General features: G+C 46.8%; 1 protein-coding gene across 1 annotated transcript in view; it reads left to right on the top strand.

Annotated features, from left to right (window-relative positions):
- The window catches only part of DVL3 (dishevelled segment polarity protein 3), a 153,476-nt gene extending 139,821 nt beyond the window's left edge, over window positions 1-13,655 (top strand). The window contains 6 exon segments of the mRNA XM_075341512.1: window positions 2,663-2,812; window positions 3,163-3,294; window positions 3,488-3,655; window positions 11,133-11,345; window positions 11,745-12,140; window positions 12,544-13,655. Coding sequence (XP_075197627.1) covers window positions 2,663-2,812; window positions 3,163-3,294; window positions 3,488-3,655; window positions 11,133-11,345; window positions 11,745-12,140; window positions 12,544-12,575 — 1,091 coding nt within the window. The 3' untranslated portion in view covers window positions 12,576-13,655.
- Window positions 13,656-14,635: the final 980 nt, after the last annotated feature.

Raw genomic sequence — 14,635 nt, 5'->3', positions numbered from 1 at the left:
ATACCATGGGCAATTGAAGCGATAAGTGCTCTCGGCATTTCGTGTCAAAACCCTTTCTGAGCCTTTTGCCTCCCAAGGTTGTTTCCTGGCCCATCAGTAGCTTCTTTAGGTTGAATGATGGCCACGCTGTGTGATGTCAGGCAGGGATATCTGACAGTAAGCTCTCAATCAAGCTAAAAGAGGCTGGTGCTAGACGGGAAAACAACCTCAGAAGGTAGAGGCTGGTATAGTGCTCTCTCACGCCCAGAGCACTTAACTCCTCAATTGCATTGGAATGAAACTCTGATTCCTTGGGAATATACCTAAAGATAAAAGATATATAAAGGCGTCAATGAATTTAGCTTGGAAAGACCTGCAACCCCATACATGAGGTTTTCAAGGCTTGATATAACTGACTCCCATTAAAGCCTTACACTCTGCCACTATAGAGGCAGATACTATCGTACCATTGTATGGAGTGCAGTTAGAGAACTCTATTGCCAGATTTTGTTGTTTTTGGTTATTTTATCTCTGAAAAAAACTTTTTATAATGTTTAATTAAAAATAATTTGTGAAAGTAACTTGTATACAGCACAATTTGTGCATGCATGCTATGCCAAATGCAGACTTTTTTGCTGAAAGTCACATGCAGACCAGAAGTCCCCAGTATGCCCTGTGGTGTTGTCACGCCCCAGCACTGTACACGATCTATTGCTCCTAAACAGCATGTTATCTTGATCTCCCAACCCTTGGAAGCAAGATCTCATGTCCAGTGTAGGGGAATAAAGGAAAAGCTACATGCTATTGTTGGGCACCAGAGCCTTACTTTCATAAGGCTATGTGCGAACGTTGCATTCTGCCGTGACAAATATTCTGCAGCGTTTCGTCACTGCATGTGCGTTTCAAAATGCTGCGCTTTTGAATGCAGAATGGATGCGTTCTGGTGCTTGCTCTCCCACAGACAGAGGGAAAAGCATCCAAAACGCACAAAATAAGTGACGTTGCCTTTTTTAATGCATCGATTTTCTCAAATTTGGCATCCAAAACGTTGCGTTTGAAAACACAACATGCACATGGAATTTGCTTAATTGTCAAACTTTGCTGGGGACGCACAACGCATGCGTTTACACTGCAGTTTAAAACGCTGCATAAACGCGTGAAAAAACGCAGCGTGTGCACTTGGCCTTACTGCAGGTGCCATAAATGCAGTGCCCAGCATTAATAAAGTAAGACCATAACACACACACACCCCCGTCCCCAATAGCAAAGTGATCCTGTTGTATTCCAGTTTTATCGCAAGATCACAAATGGTTTTTAGAGCAATAAGTGCAGTATTTAGAAGCATGACGGGTCCGGAGCACATATACGCATTAGATTGAAGCACGGAGCAGTGACCCCTCCTGAAAAGTTGTGGCAACCACAAGATGGCAGCATTCTAATACCGAAAAAAAAATTTTTTGGATAGATCCAAAGCTGAAATTTTAATTTGGAGATAGGTCCTCTTTGCACCAAAACAGAAACCTTTTTAGTTATTAAAAGGTTCTCCAACTTCTTAATAACCCCTACAATTTTATTTTTTTTTATTCTCCCTTCCTTTTTCTCTCACCTGTTGCCCCTTCTTCCCCAGCTCCGTGAATTGCGAAGAACGGTATCCTCGCAGTAGGTGGGTCAATTGACCATCTTGTTGCATAGCTGTAACGAGGAAGATAGGGCTGGGGGGAACTGTTTTACGGACCTGAGAAATGCAGTGATTACATGCAGTGGTTTTCATTTTAGATAGTGCCATAAGGAGCAAAGGCGTATTATATAAATGGCATGTAAATGAAATCCATTTTATTCTAAGTAAATAAGAACACCAAATAAAAAACAATGATATATCAATACATGTGTGAGTTGAATTGCCTCTTTCACAATTTGGGGGAAAAAACTAGGAAATGAACATATAATGTTATAATGCTTTTCCATGATGTATGTGACCCTTGCAAATCTGTTGTCCTCTATTAGATAATTTATCCCTGAGTCAGTTTGGTATAAAAAAAAAAATAAACTGTTCTACTCTGCTTTTCTGGGTCCAAAGCAGTCTCCACCTCTGCTCCTTGTTAACAATAGTAGTAATGAGACTGCACATCCAACTTCAATACCATATAGATCAATGAATGTTAAATATGGGATGATCCAAAATCAAAGAAAATGGAAGAGCTTTCAGCATCCAATGATTAATAACTTGCTTTATTGTGGCAAAGACCAAGACTCGTGCTAGGGGTCGCAACACTGCAGCTCCCCCTGGGTGTCTGCCATTGGCTGCAACACTGATGTCACATCGACAGTATGGCAGGTTGTCGATGAACTCGAACTCCTGAGTAGAGCGTTCCCTTTACACTGACAACGCCGCTGAGCTTAATGATTGGTTGTCAACTTCACTTCCGCACCTCCGCCAATACCAGACATCTGACGATGCAGCGGATACTCACCGGTGGACCCACGGAAGAGGAGTAAAACATTGTTGATGGATCCTTTTATTCTTTTCTCTTCGTAACAAACTAATTGAAATGGGACAACTGCTTTATATTGTGTATACTACTCTTTATTGCTCTTTTTCTAATCTTAAGTCATCCCAGTCCCTTTCTGCTCAATTGTTCTCATTTTCCCGTCGCTCTACAATTATGCAATTTCTTTCCATCAGGTGAACCAATCAGGCCTATTGACCCAGCAGCTTGGGTTTCCCATACAGCAGCAATGACCGGTACCTATCCAGCCTATGGAATGAGTCCATCTATGAGCACAATAACATCAACCAGCTCCTCCATTACCAGCTCTATACCTGAAACTGAGCGTAAGTAGAATACTTCTATTATTTGAAGCCCTCAAATACTGACATCAATTTTTATATATGTGTTCGTACTAGCTCTATTGTCTCCATCATAAAGTGAAGCCAGACTGCAATTTTAAGCCTGTGCCCAAAACATTGGCGGTCTCCGACTGACCCCCATTGATTTATATTGGAGTCTGTGGGATTCCGATGCCATGTAGAACATAAGTTCTGCATACTGTGTGACTCTCCTCTAAAGTTGTGAGCACATAGCCCTGACCATCAAATGTCTAATATTTATCTAAAGATAAACCAAATTATTGCTGAAGAAAAGGAAAGTTGTAGCCATTGTATCTTACTCTGTCTCCTCTTAGGCTTTGATGACTTTCAACTGTCCATACATAGTGACATGGTAACCATTGTGAAAGCTATGAGCTCACCAGAATCTGGTTTGGAGGTGCGGGATAGGATGTGGCTTAAAATTACCATCCCTAATGCATTCATCGGTGAGTAACATGTATGGATGTCTACATTAAGGTGACTATGTATCATGCAGTAAGCATTTTCTTTCCTTTGTCTCTCGTCTCATGCCGATCTTGGTCAGTTTTTTTTGTATTTAATAAACCACAGTAATTTTTGTTAGTATTATTTTTTTTTTTTTTCTTCCCCTAATTTAATCACGGATTTTTCTGTTTTCAGGGTCTGACGTAGTAGACTGGCTGTATAACCATGTAGAGGGCTTCACAGATCGCCGGGAAGCAAGGAAATATGCAAGCAATCTTCTGAAAGCTGGATATATCCGCCATACAGTCAATAAAATAACTTTCTCTGAGCAGTGTTACTACATTTTTGGAGATCTTTGTGGCAGTATGTACCCCTCCATTATTCCAGTAAAGCTTAAATGCATATTGCATTACATATGTATGTTCAATATTCTCTTCAAACAGGTATTACTCTATTTGTATATTGGTACATAGAATTTTCCTGCAAAAGGCATTTTATGTTTAGGTAATAAATGTATAATATCTGGGGGCCTCGCCACAAGGTCCACAGGGTTCATTCCCCATTTGTTCTCACCGTACCTCCAGTGTCTGGAAGATTTTGATGGAGATGCGTTTAAGCATGTATACTGCTGCTTTTCTCAGTGATAAACGTGCTATGCTGAGCTATCCTTGAAAGTCTTGAACGGTGAGAAGAGGGGCAGAGCATATGCGTGACCACCGCTCCATTCAAATAGGGGAAATGGGATCCCCTTTATCGTAATCTCTTCACAATTTATAACCTATCCATATGAGAGGTAATTGTCAGGCAAACCTTTTTATAAGAGAACAAAAAGCACAAGAACAGGGTCTTATCTGTGAGATACGATGAACCTGCCATTAAGGTTTTCTTTTTCGCTCCTAATTGGGAGACCCAGACAGTGGGTGTATAGCTACTGCCCTCTGGAGGCCGCACAAAGAACTACACTCAAAAGTGTAAGGCCCCTCCCCTTCTGGCTATACACCCTCCCGTAGGAGTACAGATTCCTCAGTTTTAGCTTTGTGCGCAAGGAGGTCAGACACGCACGCATAGCTCCATTGTTTTTAGTCAGCAGCAGCTGCTGACTATGTCGGATGGAAGAAAAGAGGGCCCATACAGGGCTCCCAGCATGCTCCCTTCTCACCCCACTGTATGTCGGAGGTGTTTGTAAGGTTGAGGTACCCATTGCGGGTACGGCGGCAGGAGCCCACATGCTGATTCCTTCCCCATCCCTTTTTACAGGGCTCTGGGTGAAGTGGGATTTACTGGTCTCCAGGCACTGAGACCGTGCTCCATCTACAGCCCCTGGAGAAGATGCTGGATGGAGCGGAGTACATCAGGGACATGGCCCTGCTTCCTCAAGGTACTCTGTGTCCCCGTGCATTTGGCGCTCACACCGCAGCATGCTGGGTGTTGTAGTGCGCCGGGGGACATCAGCGCTACGGCGCTTGTGCCATGGCCTCATTCAGCTTCGCTGAAGCAGGCACACTTCTAGGAATCGGTCGCGCCGGCCGCTGGGACTGCGGCGCGGCTGGCACTTGTGGTGCGCCGGGGACTTCAGCGCGGCCCGCGCTTTTACGGCGGCCGCGCTGATAACTCGAGTCCCCGGCTTTTGCGGCCTGCTTCCGTTCGTTCCCGCCCCCGGACCTGCCAGTCAGGAGAGGGGCGGGACGCTGGCCACGTCTAGGAATCGGTCATGCCGGCCGCTGGGACTGCGGCGCGGCTGGCACTTGTGGTGCGCCGGGGACTTCAGCGCGGCCCGCGCTTTTACGGCGGCCGCGCTGATAACTCGAGTCCCCGGCTTTTGCGGCCTGCTTCCGTTCGTTCCCGCCCCCAGACCTGCCAGTCAGGAGAGGGGCGGGACGCTGGCCAGTGCATCAGCGCTGAGGGCTGGAGTCGTTTTTACATACTCCAGCCCTCACAATCGGCACAGAGGGGACACTGTTTCCCGCACTTTTGTTTGGGAACTCCCACGGACCGCCCCTCTCCACAGACGCCGGCAGCCATTCCTGCTGACACGCTGAGCTGCAGAGGGGAGCCGGGGAGACCCAGACAAGGAATTCTGCGCCTCTTACCCGCTATTCAGCGGGCGGTAAGCAGCCCTCAGGGCTCACCCCCTCTTGTGCCAGTAGTATTCTTAGTATTTTGTTTCTACAAATACTTTGTATTGCATAGCGCTGGTCGCCCTTTGGCTATAGACTCTCTCACATTGCAGAGAGCCAGCAGCATGTCGTCCGTAAAACGCAAGGGTGCCAAGGCACAAACATTATATGCTTCCTGCACCGCATGTGGGACTTTTCTACCGGCAGGCTCCACGGACCCCCATTGTGTGCAGTGCTCGGCCCCTGCGGCGCTTGCACAGTCGGGACCTCTGCTGGACGTGACCCAGGGTGTACCACCTGTGAATGCTGTCCAGGTGACAGGAACTGAGTTTGCAGCTTTTGCTGACAGAATGTCTCTCACTATGTCACAAATTCTTGACACATTGCGAGCTAGGCCTGTACTTCAGGCCACGGACACTGTGCAATCATTGCCCCCTGGTCCCCCTCAGCTCCAAGCTCCGGGACGGGCATATACACCTCAGGGTGAAGACTCTGACTCGGACGATGGCCCCGGGCAGCCTAAGCGGGCTCGCTATGACGGGCCTTCACATTCATCTCAATGGTCAGGATCCCAGCGAGATGAATCTATGGGTGATGAGGCGGACGTAACTGATCAGGATTCTGATCCTGGGACCGCTCTCAATCTAGATACACCAGATGGTGACGCCATAGTTAATGATCTTATATTTAACATCAATAAGATGTTAAATATTTCCCCACCAGCTCCTCTTGTGGAGGAGTCAGCTTCGCAGCACGAGAGAATCCATTTCAGATACCCTAAGCGTACTTTAAGCACTTTTCTGGACCACGCTGACTTTAGAGACGCAATCCAGAAACCCCACGCTTATCCTGAAAGGCGTTTTCCTAAACGGCTTAAAGATACACGCTATCCTTTTCCCCCTGAGGTGGTCAAGGGTTGGACCCAGTGTCCAAAAGTGGATCCTCCAATTTCCAGGCTTGCAGCTAGATCCTTGGTTGCAGTTGAAGATGGAGCGGCACTTAAAGATGCCACTGACAGGCAGATGGAGCTCTGGCTGAAATCCATCTATGAAGCGATTGGAGCGTCATTAGCGCCTTCTTTTGCAGCCGTATGGGCACTCCAAGCTATCTCAGCCGGGCTTGCGCGAATTGACTCCGTCACACGTGCATTTGCCCCGCAGGTAGCACCATTGACCTCGCAAATGGCGGCATTCGCGTCGTACGCGATTAATGCTGTTCTTGACGCTACAAGCCGCACGGCAGTGGCGTCAGCCAACTCCGTTGTTTTGCGTAGGGCCCTGTGGTTGAGACATTGGAAAGCAGATTCTCATTCCAAGAAGTGCTTAACCAATTTGCCTTTTTCTCGTGACCGATTGTTTGGAGAGCGTTTGGATGAAATCATCAAACACTCCAAGGGTAAGGACTCATCCTTACCGCAACACAGACAAAACAGACCCCAACAGAGGAAGGGTCAGTCTGGTTATCGGTCCTTTCGAGGACCGGGCAGGTCCCAATTCGCCTCGTCAAAATCAAGAAGTCCAACGGATTTTGACAAAAAGACCAGAGACGCTCAGATTCTTGGAGGTCTCAGTCACGCCCAAAATGGACAGCCGGAGGAACCGTTGCCAAGACGGCGTCCTCCTGACTTGCGGTCTCCGATTCCCACACCCGCGGTCGGTGGGAGGCTTTCCCACTTTGGCGACATCTGGCTGTCACACGTCAAAGACCGTTGGGTGAGGGATATTCTGTCTCACGGGTACAGGATAGAGTTCAGTTCTCGTCCGCCAACTCGTTTCTTCAGAACTGCTCCACCACCAGACCGAGCCGATGCTCTGTTGCAGGCGGTGGCCGCTCTAAAGGCGGAAGGAGTGGTGACCTCCGTCCCTCTTCAGGAACAAGGTCACGGTTTTTACTCCAATCTGTTTGTGGTCCCAAAAAAGGACGGATCGTATCGGCCCGTCCTGGATCTAAAGTTGCTCAACAGACACGTAAAAGTCAGGAGGTTCCGGATGGAATCCCTACGCTCCGTCATAGCCTCAATGTCTCAAGGAGATTTTCTAGCATCAATAGATATCAAAGATGCGTATCTCCACGTGCCGATCGCACCAGAGCATCAGCGTTTCCTACGCTTCGTCATACACGACGAACACCTGCAGTTCGTAGCGTTACCTTTCGGTCTGGCAACAGCCCCCCGGGTCTTCACCAAGGTCATGGCAGCAGTAGTAGCTGTTCTGCACTCGCAGGGTCACTCGGTCATCCCGTATCTAGACGACCTGCTTATAAAGGCACCCTCTCAAGAGGCATGCCAACACAGTCTGAAGGTGGCACTAGACACTCTCCAGAGTTTCGGGTGGATTATCAACTTTCCAAAGTCTCATCTAACCCCGACCCAATCTCTGACTTATCTTGGCATGGAGTTTCATACTCTCTCAGCGATAGTGAAGCTTCCACTGGACAAGCAGTGCTCGCTACGGACTGGAGTGCAATCTCTCCTTCAGAGCCAGTCGCACTCACTGAAGCGCCTCATGCATTTCCTAGGAAAGATGGTAGCAGCAATGGAGGCAGTCCCGTTCGCGCAGTTTCATCTGCGCCCTCTACAATGGGACATTCTACGCCAATGGGACGGGAAATCGACGTCCCTCGACAGGACTGTCTCCCTCTCTCAGACTGCCAAGGACTCTCTGCGTTGGTGGCTTCTCCCCACCTCATTGTCACAGGGAAAGTCGTTCCTTCCCCCGTCCTGGGCAGTGGTCACGACGGATGCGAGCCTATCAGGGTGGGGAGCGGTGTATCTCCACCACAGGGCTCAGGGGATGTGGACTCTGGAAGAGTCCACCCTGCAGATCAATGTTCTGGAAATCAGAGCAATCTATCTTGCCCTGCGAGCCTTCCAACAATGGCTGGAAGGCAAGCAGATTCGGATTCAGTCGGACAATTCCACGGCGGTGGCGTACATCAACCACCAAGGGGGAACACGCAGTCGCCAAGCTTTTCAAGAAGTCCAACGGATTTTGACGTGGGTGGAAAGCAGAGCGTCCACCATATCCGCAGTTCACATCCCAGGCGTGGAAAACTGGGAAGCAGACTTTCTCAGTCGCCAGGGCATGGACGCAGGAGAATGGTCCCTTCACCCGGACGTGTTTCAGCAGATCTGTTGCCGCTGGGGGACGCCGGACGTCGATCTGATGGCGTCACGGCACAACAACAAGGTCCCAGTTTTCATGGCACGGTCTCACGATCACCGAGCACTGGCGGCAGACGCCTTGGTTCAGGATTGGTCGCAATTCCGACTCCCCTATGTGTTCCCACCTCTAGCATTGTTACCCAGAGTTCTCCGGAAAATCAGGTCCGACTGCCATCGAGCCATACTCGTCGCTCCAGATTGGCCAAGAAGGTCGTGGTACCCGGATCTGTGGCATCTCACGGTAGGCCAACCGTGGACACTACCAGACCGTCCAGATTTGCTGTCTCAAGGGCCGTTTTTCCATCTGAATTCTGCGGCCCTGAACCTGACTGTGTGGCCATTGAGTCCTGGATCCTAGCGGCCTCAGGTTTATCTCATGAAGTTGTTGCCACAATGAGACAGGCTAGAAAACCATCCTCAGCTAAGATCTATCACAGAACGTGGAAGATATTCTTAGCGTGGTGCTTGGCTCAAGGGTTTTCTCCCTGGCCATTTGCATTGCCAATTTTTCTTTCCTTCCTGCAGTCTGGGTTGGAAAAAGGTTTGTCGCTTAGCTCTCTTAAGGGTCAAGTCTCCGCGCTATCCGTATTCTTTCAGAAGCGCTTGGCACAGCTTTCTAAAGTACGCACGTTTCTCCAAGGAGTTTGTCATATCGTTCCTCCTTACAGACGGCCATTGGAACCCTGGGATCTGAACAAGGTTCTCATTGCTCTCCAGAAGCCGCCTTTCGAGCCTTTGAAAGAGGTTCCCCTTTCTCGGCTTTCACAAAAGGTAGTTTTTCTTGTGGCGGTCACGTCTCTTCGAAGAGTGTCCGAGCTAGCGGCGTTATCTTGCAAATCTCCCTTCCTGGTGTTTCACCAAGACAAGGTAGTACTGCGTCCAGTTCCAGAGTTTTCTCCCAAGGTGGTTTCTTCCTTTCATCTCAATCAGGATATCACTTTACCATCTTTGTGTCCGCATCCAGTTCACCAATTTGAAAAGGGTTTACATCTGTTGGACCTGGTGAGAGCACTCAGGATTTACATTTCTCGCACGGCGGCTCTACGCCGTTCTGATGCGCTCTTTGTCCTAGTCGCTGGTCAGCATAAGGGATCGCAAGCTTCCAAATCCACCCTGGCGCGGTGGATCAAGGAACCAATTCTTCACACATACCGTTCTGCTGGGCTTCCGATTCCATCTGGACTGAAGGCCCATTCTACCAGAGCCGTGAGTGCGTCCTGGGCATTGCGGCATCAGGCTACGGCTCAGCAAGTGTGCCAAGCGGCTACCTGGTCGAGTCTGCACACGTTTACCAAACACTATCAAGTGCATACCTACGCTTCGGCAGATGCCAGCCTAGGTAGACAGGTCCTTCAGGCGGCGGTGGCCCACCTGTAGGAAGAGGCTGTCTGACAGCCCGTTCATGTGGTATCTTTTTACCCACCCAGGGACTGCTTTTGGACGTCCCACTGTCTGGGTCTCCCAATTAGGAGCGAAAAAGAAGAAGGGAATTTTGTTTACTTACCGTAAATTCCTTTTCTTCTAGCTCCAATTGGGAGACCCAGCACCCGCCCTATTTGTTCTTAGGGTTTCGTTTTTCGGGTGCACATGTTGTTCATGTTGTTTCTTAAGTTCTCCGATCGTGTTATCGGATTGAATTTGTTTTTGAAACTGTTATTGGCTTTCCTCCTTCTTGCTTTGGTACTAAAACTGAGGAATCTGTACTCCTACGGGAGGGTGTATAGCCAGAAGGGGAGGGGCCTTACACTTTTGAGTGTAGTTCTTTGTGCGGCCTCCAGAGGGCAGTAGCTATACACCCACTGTCTGGGTCTCCCAATTGGAGCTAGAAGAAAAGGAATTTACGGTAAGTAAACAAAATTCCCTTCTTGCTCACCTGGGGTGGTTGTGTCAGACACAACCACTAGGAAGACTCATGGAAACACAGCTGCTGCAGCTCTCTGTATCGAGGATAGTTTGTGATCGCAAGTAGGGGTGGAAGGGTTAAATTGCTGCGCTGCTGTGCAATAAAGATGAATGTTGGATCTTTGATATAGGACTTTATTCAACGCATTTCGCAGCAACCTCCAGCAGGATCATCACATTTACCTGGTATGATCCTGATGAGAGGTTGCTCCGAAACGTGTTGAATAAAGCCCCATATCGAAGATTCATCATTCATCTTTATTGTGCAGCAATTTAACCCTTTCCACCCCTGTTTGCGAAGGCAAACCTTTATAGAATTTGTATAACAAGTTTCTAGAGCCAATTATAGCTCATGATCGGGGAGGGGGGGACTTAATACCGCACATCTCAGATTAATTGCATTAATAGGAGCTCGTACTCTGTATTGCTATGTATGTTGGGGGCTTACGTTTTGATTCATTCTACAATACTGCCAAATATGATGGGAAGCAAAAATAGGAAATAAGACACACACCTCATTAAGCATCTATTCATGATGTGGTGAAGCATGGTCTTGCCTCAGTCGCTAGATCTGCTGGAATATCATCTGCTCTGTGAAACGCATCAATGCTCGTTTCAGAATGAAAATGTTTTTTCTTTGTTTCTTTCTGTTCATTAGACATGGCAAATCTTTCCCTAAATGATCATGACGGTTCCAGTGGGACATCTGATCAGGACACGTTGGCTCCACTTCCACATCCCGGAGCTGCTCCCTGGCCCATGGCGTTTCAGTACCAGTACCCATTGCCTCATCCTTACAGCCCACACCCAGGATTTCCAGAACCTGGTTATAGCTATGGAGGTGGTAGTGCTGGCAGTCAGCACAGTGAAGGCAAGTCTTAGCAATATTTCTAACATTTGAGGATCACCCTTGTATAGCATTTCTAAGTTTCGTGGTCCTGTAGCATTAATAGATCTGAAATTCCTCTAAGTTTAAATCCCTTTTCCTCAATTTGCATGAGAGGTATAGGATGCTGGTCCATTATAATTTGTTTGTAGAGACGAAATATCCATGATGCTCCATTGTTAAAAAATAAATCATTTCCAGTTGCAATAATTTTTTTTACCAGGTCTACTTTTGAGCCTTGTTCTTTTCACTTTTGCCTGTAATTACCACTTCTAATTCCACTTCTAAGAGGTTTCATTACTAACCCTCTGAAATATTGAAAAGTATAATCTGATTAAATGCATATTTTTCTAAAATCTCATTTTTCTGTTTTGCCTGTTACAGGTAGTAGAAGTAGTGGCTCCAACCGCAGCAGTACAGAAAAGCGGAAAGACCCTAAGACTGGCGACTCTAAATCTGGAGGGAGTGGAAGTGAGTCGGACCACACTACACGTAGCAGTCTACGGAGAGACAGAGCAGCAAGTGAACGCTCAGTACCAGCAAGTGAACACAGCCACAGGAGCCACCACTCCATAGCACACAGCATCCGAAGCCACCATACACACCAGTCATATGGTCCTCCGGGGATTCCTCCTCTCTATGGCCCCCCAATGATGATGATGCCAGCTCCACCCCAAGTCATGGGCCCCCCAGGAGCTCCACCAGGCCGTGATTTAGCCTCCGTCCCACCTGAACTCACCGCTAGTAGACAGTCTTTCCGCATGGCTATGGGCAATCCCAGTGAGTTCTTTGTGGATGTTATGTGAGCAATATTTACAACGTTGGCCCTGTTTTTAGCAAGTTTTGTTTCCTGAAAATGTTCTAATTTTTATTTACATCCTGATACTAAGTACAGAAATGGAGAGGCCAGCACGATTCCGCTAAGATGTATGTGTGATGTTCGCACGGACCCTCACACTTGCCACTAATCCATGCACCTAATCTATGAAACCCCGCTCCAGACTGTGTGTTTGTGCAGAGGGAAGAGGCTGGCCACATTCTTGCCTGGTTGCTTGGCTTTTGTAACAGATTGATTTTAACAAATTAATATTGCATCTGTTTGAAAACAAATGCCAGTAATGGAATGGATTTACTTTATATTTTTTTTTCCCCCCTTTTCAACTGTGTCTCTTTTATTAAGCAGCAAAGAATTCGGGGGTCTTTGACTTTCTCTGAGCAAGTTGCCAGTGAAAGTGCATGATCCTCAGTCGGAGGGTATCCCTTCCTTGAACATATCACGGCGTCATTGTATAGATGAAGAGATTCCATTGCCACGGGAAGATTTTGGTCTTTAAGTAGAAGACGACTGATTGGAGTGAAGCACCACAAGCCTTACATATTCATAAATCGCAAAGAACATGACTATTTTGCCTTTGGAGTGCCATGATTTTTCTGATTTCATATATAAACTGATGTGCATCAAACCTCATACTCTCATATATCTACTTGTGCAAAGAATTCAGCCCTGGTAGTTCCCTTTTTTTAAAGATACCTATTTTTGGAGTAGTAGGATCATTTTGTTTTGTTTGAACACCTTTTTTGTTAGGAAAGCCTGCGATTATTTCTTCCCTTGTATTTTATTATTCTGTTGCATTATATTGCACATCATACAGGCAGTAAAGAACTAATACCCCCTTTCAGGAGCTTGGGGTTGCCATGTAGATGTTAAACACTACATTTTTAACTTGTACTGTTTTTTTTGTAATTTTCCACCCCCCCCCCTCCCCCCCAAAGTATTCTCCTGTCACCTGGAGAACAATGTCCATGAATAACGGTGCTAATGCAATATGAAGACTATATAATATAATATATTTCATTTTATATTTTTTTTTTTTCCCTCAAATTCTATAACACGTTGAATCTTTACAAGCCCCCCCTATCCCCTTAACACTAAATAAAGGCACAATTGGGGCTAGTGGCAAACAGATTGTACTTCCAATGACTTTCTAGTTTTTTTTTTTTATTTTTTTCTTCAGTGTTTGTATACAAACTGACAGGACAGCGCAGAATGGCACAATTGTAGAAAATTGATGATTTGCCTTAGCATCTACCCAAAGGGAGACTTGTGTTGTGCACAAGATCTGCTCCCGCTTACTAGGCTCTGCAGTGGACTGATGCATTGCTACAATGTGGGTGTCTGGGAGCAACACATATAAAGCAGAACTGTGAGCAGGAGCCTGCGTTTATTTGTTTTTGTTTTTCCATTGCTTTGTTGCACTGAGATGTTTCTGCTGCAATAAATCTACACACATTTTACGTTGTGTCCTATGCTCTTGTGGGAAAATGTCCTAAAAGTATGGGGTTGTTTTTTCTTCTTGTATTAAACAAATTGAAAGCTAAAACAGGAGGCCTTAGTTTACAAGTATGTCTCATAGAAGAATGGTGGATCGCACGCGCGCACACACACACTATATAATGATACATACGTATTTAGCACATCAATGAGATGTCCTAGATATTATAAGGCGATATCCAAACATAGGTAGGTTGACAAGGCGAACTAAATGGGCTATGTATGTATGTATATGTGTGTGTGTGTGTATGTATGTAATATATTTTGCATTTCTAGGCCTTTTTGGAGTAGCCTTGAAATACAAGCCCTGGTTGCATACTCAGTGTCTTGAAATAGGGCTTGTGCAGCCCACTTTCAGTATACATAAGTTTTGTCACCTTGTGTGCTCTAAGCCTTGGCTAATTAGGTGAATGAATATTCACCCTCTTCCACACCCAGAATCCTGCCCGCTACTCTGAACCCTGCACCCACTTTATGCCTGCTGTACTAAATCACTGTACGAAGATCGCATCACAATCCTCTGTGGCTCTCCTGAGCGGAGTGACAGCTGCATAGACAAACGCTGTCACTCTCAGCTGAGGAGAGGCACAGAAGATTGTGATGCAGTCCTTGGGCTGGCAGTACTGTTAATATAGCAGGCAGTGTGGGTGACAAGCAGGACTCAGAGCAGCTGGTGGGATTACGGAAGAGGAGGCTGAATATACATTCTTTTTAATTAGCCATGCGCTTGCTCACCGCAATAATCACTGGCACTCCTGATCTGAAAGTGACAGCATGTATGTCTATGCAGCTGTCCCTGTCACCTCAGTAGAGAAAACGAGGATTGTGGAGCAATCCTCCAGCACTAATACACTAGGTAAATATAAGTCACCCCCTGAAAATAAGCCCTAGCGCATTCTTCAAAGCAAAAACTGATATAAGCCAGTCTTATTTTTGGGGAAAC

Source organism: Anomaloglossus baeobatrachus, chromosome 3 (genome assembly GCF_048569485.1).
Source record: "Anomaloglossus baeobatrachus isolate aAnoBae1 chromosome 3, aAnoBae1.hap1, whole genome shotgun sequence".
Lineage (NCBI taxonomy): Eukaryota > Metazoa > Chordata > Amphibia > Anura > Aromobatidae > Anomaloglossus > Anomaloglossus baeobatrachus.
The sequence above is the reverse complement of the archived record's forward strand: the minus strand, read 5'-3'. Positions and strand labels throughout refer to the sequence as shown.